A 14,057-nucleotide genomic window follows, 5' to 3' on the forward strand; every position below is an offset into this window, starting at 1 on the left:
CCTACGTTGACCTTTTGGCCTATGTTGACCTCAAAATAATTGGTGGTTGAAAACAGTGACCTAAAATGCAAATGATCTTTAAATTTCAAATAACTTTATAAGTCAACGGATTGCCGCCATTACGGAAATGTAACATCCTTCACCTCGCGCCGAAAGAAATCTGGTCTTTAAATAACGATCAGATCATCAAATCTGCTCGGAATTTGCAGGTGATGTTTTCCAACTCATTTGTGTCACGTTTGACGTCAAGTTGCGCAAACACTTTTGGGTGTAGATGTTCTATGCAAATGACGTCACTGTCACCTTGACCTTTGACATATATAGTCAAAAAACATTTACGACCTCACTTTTGTCCTTTGGAATCCTCTGGTAAAGTTTGACGAAGATAGTTGAAAGTGTTCGCAAGTTATCGCACTCACAGACAAACATAGAAACGAGAAGGCGTCAGGTGGTAGCCTGACAGCCATGACAAAAATCATGCAAATAATGTCACTGTCACCTTGACCTTTCTCTTTGCCCCGTGGGACATGGCTCCTTGTCCCGTGGGACTCGGCTCCTCGTACCTTGGGAATCGGCTCCTCGCCCCGTGGGAATCGGCTCCTCGCACCTTGGGAATCGGCTCCTCGCACAGTCCAAAAGGGTATGAGCGATATTTGTGGTCGGAGGGGTCATAAGGGCCCTTGCAGTCTTCTGGGTCCTCGGGGTCTCAAAGGACTTGAAGGATCTTAGGGTTGTAAAGGTCTAAAGGGTCTTTGGGGTCTTGAGGGGTATTAGAGGTCGAAAGGGTCGAAAAAGTGCAAAGTGCTCTCAAGGTCTACATGTCGAAAAGGTACACAACATGGCCAAAAGTATGCGGATCCCCCTTGAAATTAGTGAATTTGGCTATTTCTGCCACAGCCATTGCTGACAGGTGTATAAAAATCAAGCACACAGCCATGCAATCTCAATAGACAAAAATTGGCAGGAGAATGGGCCGTACTGAAGAGCTCAGGGACTTTCAATGTGGCACCGTCATAGGATGCCACCTTTCCAACAAGTCAGTTCATCAAATCTCTGCCATGCTGGAGCTGCCCCGGTCAACTGTGAGTGCTGTTATTGTGAAGTGGAAACGTCTCGGAGTAATAACAATTCAGCCGTGAAGTAGTCGGCCACACAAGCTCACAGAATGGGACCGCCGACTGCTGAAGTGCGTAGCGTGGGAAAAATCATCTGTCGTCGGTTACAACACTCACGACCGAGTTCCAAACCGACTCTGGAAGAAACATCAGCACAAGCAGTTTTCAGCGAGAGCTATCAAGAAATGGGGTTCCATGACCAAGCAGCCACACCCAAGCCAAAGATCACCTTGCACAATGCCAATTGTCAGTTGGAGTGATATAAAGCTCACCACCATGGGACTCTGGAGCAGTGGAAACACGTTCTCTGGAGTGATGAATCACGCTTCACCATCAGGCAGTCCGACGGACAAATTTGGGTTTGGAGGATGCCAGGAGAACGCCACCTGACCGATAGAATATTGCCAACTGTAATGTTTGGTGGAGGTGGAATAATGGTCTGGGGCTGATTTTCATGGTTCAGGTTTGACCCCTTCGTTCCAGTGAAGGGAAATCTTAACACTCCAGCATACAATGACATTCCAGACGATTCTGTGCTCTCAAACTTTGTGGCAACAGTTTGGGGAAGGCCCTTTCCTGTTTCAGCATGACAATGCCCCCGTGCACAAAGAATCCCTATTGCTGAGACTCCAACTGACGGTGGTCCACCTTTGTTTGTGGAAAGACACACTGTGTTGAACCGGCTGAAATTGGGGTAAAGTTCCTCGGATCGGTGGCATCCATGCTGAACTTCTCAAGGCTGGTGGAAATGCTGTACTGATGTCATTGCATGCAGTTCTGTGCTTTGCCTGGAATAAAGGCATCATCCCAACTCACTGGAAGAGAACCTTGTTGCCCCTCTCTGGAAAGGGAATGGTGATCACCAGGACTGCAACAAATACCGATGGGTGACGCTGCTCTCAGTGCTGGGGAAGGTCTTTGCTCGGATAATTTTTGCCAGCATTCGCCACCATCTCCTGGAGCAGCAGCTTCCAGAGCAGTCAGGCTTTACACCAAAGAGGTCAACGATTGACCGTATCCTTGCTTTTCGGGTCCGCACCAAACGCAGACGAGAGTCTCTGCACAGGCTGCTTGCAGCCGATGTTGATCTCTGCGATGTGTTTCATCCAGTGAATGGGGAAGCCCTCTGGAGGATTCTTGGTCTTTGTGGGGTGCCACCAAATCTGATCGATCTGATGTCTGAACTATACTCTGGAACTGAGAGTGCTGTGAGATGTGGTGGTGCCATCTCTGACTTATTTCCAGTTGTTACTGGAGTTTGTCGGAGTGTGTTCTGGCCCCCACACTTTTCAGCGCTTGTATGGACTGGATTCTGGAGAGGATGTCGAAGAGATCAAGCTGCGGAGCATCATTTTGGAATGACAAGATCTCTGACCTTGATTTTGTACATGTTGCAGTCATCTTTGCGGAGACTGGATCTCCTTTTGGGGGTCCTTGAGGTGCTGAATGAGGAGTCGGAGCTGCTGGGATTATGGGTTTCCTGCGTCAAAACTAAAATCCAGGCGTTCATTGACATCTTGGATGCTGCTGTCCTGTCTGTGCCTGTTTGTGGTGAGGATGTTGAAGACACGGAGAGATTCACTGACCTTCACAGTGATATTTATGTCTCTGCTGCCTGTGAACCATAGATCAACAGACGTCTGGGTCAGGCATGGGGAGTCATGGATTCCCTGGATCACGGGGTGTGGCGCTGTCGGTAACTGTGCAGGAAGACAAAAGTCCGAGTCTTCAGGTCCTTCGTGCTTCCTGTCTTGCTCTATGGATGTGTCTCGGACTGTGACCAGGCATCTGAGACGGAGACTTAATTTCTTTTCTACGAGGTATCTTCGCAGAATCCTTGGCTTGGCTGTTGCTCGTCTGACTGTGTCCAATGAGCGGTTGCTGAGAGAGACTCAAATGAGATTTGTTACCTGCATCGTCTGAGCGTCAGCTGCGGCCGTATGGACATGTGGCTCATTTTCCTGTCGCTGATCCTGCTCAGCAGATTCTCTCAGCGAGGGAGGCTCGTGAGTGGAGGAGGAGGCCAATGGGCTGACTTCGTGTCTAATGGTTGCAGCAGGTTGATCGGCATCTCAAGCAGAAGGGGGCGGGCCAGGCATCTACTCAGGGAATCGCCAGACGGAGGCTGCTGGAGTACTGGCTGAAATTAGACACAGCAACGTACTACTCCAGCCATGCCCCCATACCTAACCTAACCTGACTGCAGGGGTCGACCAAGACTTCACCTCGATGAGGGTTCATCGTCCACCCATGCTTTTCAGTTTTGAATGCAGTAGAAGCCTATTCAAAGATATTGAGAAAGTCGGTTGAAAAATCAACGATTTATGTGACCTTGACCTTTGATCTTTTGATCTACTCATCGAAAAAATAATCGGGTTCCAGCTTGTCACTGCCTTTACCAGGTGTTTCCGTTTCATGAAGATCGGGGTAAAATGTGACATGTAGGTGAATGACATGCACAAACAAGCAGACAGACAAACAAAACAAGAGCAACAATTGCTTTGCAATACATGTCCCCTTCCCGATGTGGTATTTTACAAGTGCAAAAGAGCATCACTCTGAAAAATTGACGAAATGCCCTCATACTCCAACTTGTTCTGTAATTATCACAATAAAGCCATGTATCAAGTTTCAGTGGAATATGTTCAAGGTTCTCTGCAAAAAGCCTGAAAAAAACCACAGGTGGGACGGATGGACAGACGGACGGAAAACAATCCGATAGTCCCCTCCAGGGAAAACAGTAGGGTACTAATAACAGATTAGACCAAACAATATACTATACTGACGGACCCCGCTAATCACGGAGGATACACTCCTCGAAAATGCGGTGAAGAGCGGGACATTATTTCAATGGAAAAAGGGGGAATCGGTTCCCGGCGGTTCATGATTTATAAGGGGAAAATCAAAAATGCCATGAAAAATTGCGAATACGCACGCAAAAACCGTGAATGCACGTGAAAAAACCCCCAAAAAAACCGCGAATACGTGAAGCACAAGACCGCAAATGTCGAAGGCCGCATTTTAGAAACCGTGAATATACAGGGTCTGCGATTCGCGAATCCACGAATAGCGGGGTCCGACAGTACTTGCAAATTTTCGATTTTGCAAGTAACAAACAAACAGACAGACAAACGGGTGAAAACATAACCTCCGTCCACCTTCGGTGAGGGAGGTGATAAGCAAAGTGAAAAACGACATTTCACTCATATTTGTTTACAAGCATGACAAGTTGGAGGCAAAAAAAAGGGGTTGGTGCGAATCAAAAGTGGGGGTTATTTATTTATTTATTAACCTCTTGCGTGATGCGATTTTCGATTTGCAACGAGATTAAAAAAAACAAATTGAAACCAAAAATCAATTTTTGTAATTTTAGTTATTCTTCTCACTTGACACCCAAGTTGTGTTTTTTTGTAAATACCACTTGAAATTCACAATAAATTAAGCAACAGGGAACCATGCGGCCGTAAACAATGCAGCACGTAAAAGGTTCACCGAACGTGATGAAAACGCGATTTGAGAGGTTGTCAGTGACACAAAATACACCAGAATCCTGAGATCGTCGTTGCTTGACAAGGTGGAGTTGCAGCTTTTCAGAACTCAACTAAAATGTTCACATTCAGTCTAAGTACTGTATCAACTCATCTCAACGATTATGAAACACCACGCAAGCAGACATCAATCAGGAGATGGCCGAGACATGACAGACAAGTCACTTCATGTGACTGTGTTCTGCATTGTATTCCCCACAGGCTTTTCTGGTGAGATCTCTCAGTGGATCAAACTTATGACGCGGGGTTTTGCAAGATAAGTTAGTTTTGCATGTGAGGACAGCAGGCAGGGTGACCTCATTTGACAAGCACCCTCAGAAATTAATCGTGTTCTTGCGAAATTGTGAGAAGAAACATTCCTCTTCGGCATTACTATGAGGGAGGACAAGTACGTGCTGATCCACTGTAAACTGAAAGCAAAATCGTGGCTCTCCGTCTGCCTTTCTCATCAACGATATCTCTCACACCAGGTCTTGTCCCCCCCCCCCCTTTTGGTTTGGATCACAAATGGCTGTGTCTGATAGTATTCCGTACACCATGAACTCATCATACAGATTATAGATCATCTTCCTTGCTGGACAGCTTGCCTTTCAATGGGGTGACTCTTTCAACAAAATATCTCACATCGTCAAATTCTGTTTCTCTTCGCATGGAAAAGTCAATGAGTTTCGAATGGCAGATCACATCATCCTGAAGTGGGAAATGGGAGAGTGTGTATTTGAACGCCTCTTGATAGAAGATGGAACTCATGACAATAATCTTGGATTTTCACAATCTCAGGTTGTAAGAGATGAGCTTGTCACATCAGATCAGATTGGTCATTTGAACACCCAAGAAAGGTTTGTTCTGAAATTAAATGAAATCCATGTTCCTCTTTCAGAAAGCGACCCAACAAACCTTGTAGAAAGATTGTCAATTCTGTCTCGATGCAATGAATTTTAGGGTTCCTCGAACTGAAAGATCTTGTTAGCGTCGACAAACCTTTTCAGAATGAACTGGAAAAATGTCAGATAAATTTCAGTCCATGGATTTACAAAGTGTTCTTGGAGCCATCAAAGTCGAGGATCTTCGGTAGTATTTTGACTGGGAAAGTAACTCTTCAGACGAGGAAACCGCACCAGAATCCTGTTCATACAAGTGTCCCTGCTGAGCCGTCACGTTGTTCCATACTTGAGAATCTTTCTGTACTTCTGATCACAGAATGAAGTGATTTCCTTGTGCTCAGCTCTTCATTTTGTACTTTTGTCAAAGTAATAGTATAGGTACATGAGATGATCAATTGAGAAGCCACTTGTAAGATTCAAGTCGTCAGATACATGGTTGGCCGTGTAGTATAGTATGTGACAGTGACATCCACCTGCGAAAAGATCAGGATTTTTCTTCTTGAAGTGTGTGCAGAAGCCTGTGCATTTTACAACATTCACGCTTGCATTGTCAACACTCAGAGCCACTGTGTTTTCCCACAGGATTCTATCTACTTTATATTTCTCCTCCACTTTCTCAAAGATGCCCAATCCCGTACAGTTTGATATCAGACACATCCTCCAGAAATTTGTGTTGACTTCGCCCCGGTTCATGTCAAAGAAGCACACAAGTGGATACATTGAGGAGGCCCGACTCACTTACTCCATCAGTTGCAAGAGAGAATGGATGTGGTTTCACATAGTCCAAGACAGATTGTAGAACGTATGGTGCTAAGGCATGCACGATGATCACAGTTGTTTTCAACCGAACCGACGCATACTTTGAGACGTTTCCAGGAAACATCTTTGTAAAGAGTGGTCCGACATGGTCAGCTTAGGCAAAAGGTATGTTGTGCTCCACGATACGTCTGGAAGCTCTGCTTTAGTCACCAGATCTTCTGTGTGAAAATCTTTATCAGGGAAGAAACTTTTGAGAGAGGAGCTGGTTTTGACTGCTTTTGCCATTTATTGGTGTGAAGGACTCACCACAAGTCTCTTGATGTCGTTGACTCCACCATGACTGATCCTGTGCACAAGTTACAAACTGCCATTGATGGGTCTCCTTCCTTTGGTCTCGTGAAAGGATACTGAGAAATCCAATCTTTTCTGAAAGCAGGTTCTGAGTGATGGCCCTTATTATTGGGCACTCATATTCTCACTCGTGCGGCATGGGTTATCATCCACATCCGTCTCATAACCACACGACACCATTGTACCTGCAGACTGAAAACACAATTGACTAATCAGTAATGATAGGGAGCTTCCAAGTCAGACAACATATGTACATAAATACATACATACAGATGGACGGACACAACCGACTGCTTTAGTTCACCCTTCTTTTCGCTTCACGCGTGCGGGGTAAAAATGAATGAAAGGGAATAATATTGTTACGGCTGTGGAAATTCGCAAACCACCATTCAGGGCCCGTAGGTGAGATAACTCTAAGTACATGTGTAGTTAGCCCCAAACCCGTTGTTTAGAGGGAAATTTATGCGATTCATTCGGGCTGCGACGCTTTGAGAAAGCCGCTTTTCTGTTCTATCTTTATTTTGAACCAACCATGTCTCAACCGCCATAACCATCAAACCACCACCGATAAATCCTCCACCACCCTCACCTCTCTCCTTCTACAGCCATTCCCGCACCACCTGTGAACACTGAGCGTCAGGCTGTCTTGGGCTCGTTCAAAATACGCACCGAGCCACGAGTGCAAATAGCGGCCTTTCCGAGGGAGAATTCGGATAAAGAATGCTTCACGCACACTTCTGATCCATCCAATCAGCAAGCGCGGAGCGGCTTGGCCCCGCCTCCAGGTGCGTCCGTGTGAAATCCATAAATGCAAATTCTAGGATCATGGGAGGTTCACGCCCACTTTTCCTCCGTCCAATGGGCGAGCGTGACTCCGCCCCCGAGCTCATCCTGATCCGGAAATTTGCATATTGTTTCTCCTGCCGGCCTATAAAGCGCCGAGCGCAAGGCAAATCGTGGCAGACAGTTTTAGAGAGGCAGAGAGAGAGTTTTGGTAAGAGAGTCATCGGGCAGAGTGTGGCAGCAGCAGAGAGCGGCAGAGTGTGGAGTAGGGTGGCGAAGGCATCGAGTTGGGTTCTGCAGTCGGCTGAGGAGAGTTGTGGAAAGAGGCCAAGGAGCTCGGGTCTGAGGCGAGAAGGATGGCGGTCGGCGACGAGGTCGCGGTGGGAGATCGCTCGTCGCGGGACCCAAGCCAGCCAGCCATTCTCCCTCCCCCAGAGCATCAACAATTCCCCATTTTCCCCCGCGCTGAGATGGTGCAACAAAGGGGGCCCCGTTCCTACCCCACTCCAAACATCGTGCCAACGAAACCCGCGAAGGAGCACGGAGTCGGGGCACAGCCACGCGGCCACGTCTGCGGCTTGTCCGCCAACACTCCACGAGGACGCGGGTTGGACCCACCCAGTCTCGCGGACCTGGCCGCTCCTTCAGGTCCCGCGCACATATTGGCCTTCAGGCCCGTCTGCCCCCTTGTCTATGAGGGTGGCTTCTTTCCTTTGCTTTTGAGTAAATGTGGGTTGGCGCCGTGTCTTGTAAAGTAGAACTGTGTCAGTGTTGCCGTGTGTACGTGCATTCGGTAGTAACTCTGCGTCGTTGTTTCTTTTGTTTTCCTGAAAAAGGTGCATTTTGACTGTTTGGCTGTATATGTGTGCTTTCCGTGTGTCGCGTAATAAATGTGCATTGTGTGAACTGTTTTCCCGTTTCGCTTCGTCTTTTCTTTATTGACCCTCCATCCTGCTTCATGTAAAAGGGTTCGTAGTGGGCTTAAAACGCCTGATAATTAATCGGAACCGTCGAGGCCGACGATAACACCACTCGGTTATCCTGATAACACGGAACGGACCGCTTTAGCGGTTCGTGTCCGGAGTCGGCCTGCGGCGAGGTACGATCGCCCGGTCGACCATCCGCGCAGGTACTTAGGGAGATTGAATTTGGTGAGCAACCCTATCCTGCGCGGGTGGGCAATTGGCACGGTCATGGTGGGGTTAAACCTCCACCCGTGACTAGCTCCCGCGTTGTTCCGAGAGAATCACGACAGAATTGTCCGTTCCGGTGGGCGAGGCGGCCGCCATTCGAGTGGAGTGGCCGATCGCACGCCGCGGGCGCGAATTCGCAACAATATGATACGGTTTCATGCTTGTGAAAGAATATTTCTCAAAGTTGTATTTACTTTTTTTCATTTCCAGTTGTCGCCTGTGATGTGTGACGTCACATTTACTGCGAATAGCATCTTCACAGGAAAGAGCAATGTTGCTTGGTTGATAGAGACCAAGTGATGATAAATGTTGACAAATGTGATATGATCATCTCGACAATAAAACTTTGAGAAATGTCCATTCATTCACAAGCATCAAACCACATCATTGTATCCCATTTCATTCATTCATTATTTCGGTTTGAATTTGGAACGGTAATTTGTGGACACTCTGTACACGAATGATAACAATCTGAATTGAATCGTACCATTAAAAATACTCAAAAGTACCGATAAATATCACAGTAAGAAGTCGAAGAGCAAGTTGGAAAGCAAATAGGCCAACAGATTGATTCAGGGTGAGAACAAATGGCAGACGAGAGGAAGTGACGATTCCGTACAGATGAGGATTGAAGGAATTGGTCAGTTCGGGAAAGCTCATGATGTCACACAGCCAATAGTCAGACTATAGCGTAGTGCGGTATCTTCCATCTTGGATGGAGGTCACGACAGGTCTGTCATTCTGTGTGCGAATCCATGCGAATGCAATGGAAGCAAAACATTGCATTTTTGAAATCGTTCATACTTTCCAACCAACATGGATTTTGATGACACTAAAACGGGTCTGCAGGTTTTAGGAAAGAAAACGGGACAAATCCACGAAATACGGGTTACTTGCCATAAAAGTGATTATGCAGCTGAGGTGAGGTTACAGTTATTGAATAAACCATATTAATATCTCATTAAGGGTAAAACAACAACCATCCATGGTCTCTGGTTAATCAAACACCATGGAGGCCCCTAATGTCTGTTGGCCCAAAGCCTTACAACCCTCCAACATATCACAACTGCTGTTCACCCAGACCCCTGATCACACATTCTGGCAGGCAGAACATAGGCTTGTCAATCGGCATGTACATATGATCTGGCGGAGCACTGCTCATTCCGCTGAAGCTCTGGGGTCAACTCTTTAAGCGACCTTGTTCAAGAAGTAACCAAGACCAACATAAACAAACTATCTTTAACATGAAATTAATCACGTTCATTCACAAATGAACTTTTACCTTTGAAACAATGCAATCAGCTCTCTCATCCAAGGCTTGAAATTTATTTCCATAAAACAGGGTTTGTAATTAGCTGACATTAGTTTGTAATGTGCAAGGCACAAGTGTTCCTCTCACCTTCCAATACGATCATCTTGAGAGGCCTCAGAAACCATGGGTTTGAATTCGGTCGCCACATCACTTGCAGTTATTTTCCCTCTCTTATTGTGCCTGGGTTTCTTCTGTGCGGGAGTTGAATGGGGTCGAGCCGGTCGAGTGACCGAACATGTGAGGGACACCGCGAGAGCCCCACGCTCGTCTCGTTGTTCTCGTTGTTTAAGTGGTAGAAGTCGAGATGATTCTCCGTCTAAGAGTAAATGACCACAGTGATGAAAAGAAAAACCATGGCGGGCAAAATAAACTGAGAAAATGAATCCGCATACAGAAGAGCATGACGTCACATGTAAATATTCAGTTTCATTCACATCAGACAATTTCACAAACTACTAACAAATGGTGAGCGGATTATAAACACACAAGTAAAAAGAGTTTATAAAAGTAGATTTTCAGTAGAATGATACATCTTGTTAATGCAGTGATGAGCAAGTGAAGTAGTGGAGGAATTGTTCAATCACCTCATCTCAATTTTAAAAAAACATGCAAATGATGATAAACACTCCCCCTGGATGCTATTCGAGACCATGTGACCACAATTAGTGAGGGAGAGGAAGGAAGGATAAGTGGGTGTAGCCCATATAAGAGGATGGAGCAGACTAAAATGACACCAATTTGTGCTTGTAATATGGAAATGGGCTTTTTGGGAAAGACCTTATATTTTTTTTAATCGTTAAATCATGCAAAGAAGGAAACTTTATTTTCCTGTGGCCATATTTATTGGTCACAATCATCAAATGCTAAACAACCGCCAATGTGTCTCCAACAATCCTCAGCTTAAACCACAACCCCATTATCTTGATCACTTACTTGTTTTTTTTGATGCACCCGTGGTGGGTTTCGTGACCCCGTTCCCTGCTACCTCGGACGAGACCGAGCAGCCGAAGATGGATGAAGTCAGGTCTGACACAATTTGCAAATTTCCCAAAACAGATTACTAAAGGTGGTACATCCTCCTGCCTGGACGTCATGGTAATGTCCAACTGTACATCAAATATCTGTTGCTCCTTCTCTGTCAATCTTGACCTGTCCATACTATACTAAGGAAGCAACCTCAATGATACAGGATATGTCTGCTCACACAGGACAACCAGAAGGGCTTGGAATCTTCCCTCTCTCAAAAAGGTTGCACCATCATCTCCACGGCACCTGATGTTGATTGCACAAGGGAATACGTTGATAAAAGTCTACTTTCTCCGATTAATCGGTTGAGCCCATCCCATCTGTGACTTTCCTATCCATGCTGTACACTCTTGTAGACTGAATCCCGTGGGGAGGTGGTTGCGATTGAGAAACTTGCTTTCTTAATATGGAAAGCTCACTCGACTGAAAGCAACTTTCATTCATTCCGTAAAGCTCGCAAACAAATTTGTCCATTAGTGTAGTAGATAGTAGAAAAATCGTGCAAATTATGATACAAGCATCAAATTTGGCATTTCTGTTCTGCAGGACTTTCTGATCAAATGTGCCTGATTGGCCATTTCAAAAATTTGAAAAAAAAAAACTTCAAAAAATTTTGAAGTCACAGCTGGCTGAAATTCTTGAAGCGCAAGTGAACATCCCAGACAGAGAACCAAGGGGAGATGCAGTCATCATTGATGGCTCAGCACTTATCAATGCCCTACCTCCACGTACTTCAAAGATATTTGATGACTATGCTAAAGAAAACATCATCCCAAAGGTGGAATCCTATGGTGCCAGGTACGCGAGGGTGGACGTAGTGTTTGATGTGTGCAATAAGTTAAGTCTGAAGTCCGAGGCAAGGTCGAAAAGGGAGCAAGGAATCAAAACAAGAGTGACAGGAACCAGTAAGACCCAAAGTAACTGGAGAATCTTTATTTGAGATGACAGCAACAAGACTGAGCTGTTTCACTTCCTTGCGGAAAAGATGTGTGAAGCACAGACGACAAGCACAGTCATTGTCACAAAAGGAGAAGATGCATTTAGCAACACAAGGAAGTAACTGGATGCTGTGTCTCCATGTTGTCATAAAGAAGCTGACACGCGAATATTTGTACACGCCAGGGATGCAACGACGGATGGTAGCAAGTCCATGAACATTGAGGCGAATGACACGTATGCACTAGTCATAACAATATCTGAACTGCCATCCTTACAGGAACTAGGTCTTGAGAACATGAGGATTGCCTTTGGCCAAGGAGCCAAGGTGAGATGGATTCCAGTTCATGAGGTAGTTTCTGCAATCGGGCCTGAGAAAGCGAGCGGGATCGCAGACTTCCAAGCGTTCACTGGATGTGACGTCATGTCTGCCTTCCACGCTAAAGGGAAGAAAACTGCATGGTAGGCTTGGAACGTCTTTGATGATGTTTCTGAAACATTCACCAATCTCAGCCAGCATCCAACATTGATTCGTGATCTTGACTTTTTTGAATTTTTTTTTTTCAAATTTTTCAAAATTTCGATTTTCAAATGGCCAAAATCAGGCAGATTTGATTAGAATCCCCTGGAGAACAAATGTGTCAAATTTGATGCTTGTATCATCATTTGCACGATTCCTCTCAAAGATTGCTGTTATCTGCCTCACAACATCCTGAGGAAAGCCAGAAAATATCATCATACAAATGTCAATAATGAAGTGTTCAAACAGTCTCCTTCTTAAAAGTCATGGTGGCACCTTGTCAGGTCTTTCTCTCCCCCCTCCTCCCCCCATTCCTTCCCTCATCTGAAATGTCTGTCCTGCAGACTCTACCTGAGGTAAGGCAGAATGTTTATAATCTCAGTTTGCTACCAAATCTCGTGTGCCCAACCCCTCCTGTTCTGTCCCCATCTTAAAATGATGTACACACTGTCTACGAGACTCTGTCCTTCTCATCTAAAGAGGGAGAGAAAGTTCATCGACAAAGACATAATATTTTCAAATACAACTCCACAGACATCCTCCAGCTGCTTACAAATGACAATACTACCAAAATCAGCTCGATAAAAATAAACATGGGGCAATACACCTGGGCGCTCACCTGGTCGCGGCTGGATAAGATAACCAGGGAACCACTGATAGGCATGGATGACCCACAAAATATGTTACGGAGAAGAAAGTAAATACCTATGGATTCTTTATTTCATGCTATGAACTAACTTTGGTACATCACGGGTGATAAAGGTTGTGGTCGAGTTTCATTAAAATAGTGTGTAGTTTCATAGAAAAAAGCAAATACATATTTTGGGGGGCAACCCCCACGTAGTCTCCCTTCGATCCCATTTTTTTTCAATGTCAAGGAGAAACTTGATTATATCACAGGTGATGAAGGATGTCGTAAAGTTTCATTAGAATTGTGTGCATGTAGTTTCTGAGAGGAAAGAAAATACCTCTTTTGGGGGCAACCCACCCCCCCCACCCCCACCACGAAACACCCTTAAACCCTGATCTTTTCATGCCATGAACAAACTTTGGTACGTCACGGCTGATGAGCGTTGTGGTCAAGTTTCATCAGAACTGCATGTGCAGTTTCTGAGAAGAAAGGAAATACCTATTTTGGGGGACAACCCACGTATACCCCATGAGGGCCCGATTTTTTTAATGCCATGAACAAACATTGGTACACACACGGTGATGAACATTGTGCTCAAGTTTCATCGAAATCGTATGCGAAGTTTCAAAGAAGTTGAAAGTATTTGTGGGCGGATGATGCGCAATGCCAGAAGCTCCCTGCAGCGATGTTCCAGGTGAACAAAAATAATGTTTAATGTTCATTTTTATTCTGTTTATTTTTTTTTGAGCAATTACGTAAAGATTGGTATTTCCATAAGCAAAGCGATGGTCTTACTTCTTGTGGTTGTGAAATGAACAACCAAGCAGCTTGGTGAGTGCTCGCCAAAGTGGCTCAAGCACTCGAATGGAACGCCTGGCTTGGCAAACAATTACCTATTGCCATTGGTGGTATAAACCCGTGCACCCAGAAACACCCAAGCAATGTCCGAATTGGACAAATTAACACTTTTTTTTAGCAGTTGGCATTGCCACTAAGTTC

General features: G+C 45.3%; 1 protein-coding gene across 4 annotated transcripts in view; it reads right to left on the reverse strand.

Moving 5' to 3' along the window:
- The window catches only part of LOC147010296 (uncharacterized), a 60,624-nt gene that overhangs the window by 14,381 nt on the left and 32,186 nt on the right, over positions 1-14,057 (reverse strand). For all 4 annotated transcript variants that reach the window (XM_085860707.1, XM_085860708.1, XM_085860706.1 and 1 more), the window contains exon 7: positions 10,033-10,261. In XM_085860707.1, the coding sequence (XP_085716833.1) occupies positions 10,033-10,261 (229 nt within the window). The remainder of the gene's footprint in view (positions 1-10,032; positions 10,262-14,057) is intronic.

Source organism: Eptatretus burgeri, chromosome 16 (assembly GCF_056783735.1).
Source record: "Eptatretus burgeri isolate ZD-2024b chromosome 16, Ebu_testis_v1, whole genome shotgun sequence".
Classification (NCBI taxonomy): domain Eukaryota; kingdom Metazoa; phylum Chordata; class Myxini; order Myxiniformes; family Myxinidae; genus Eptatretus; species Eptatretus burgeri.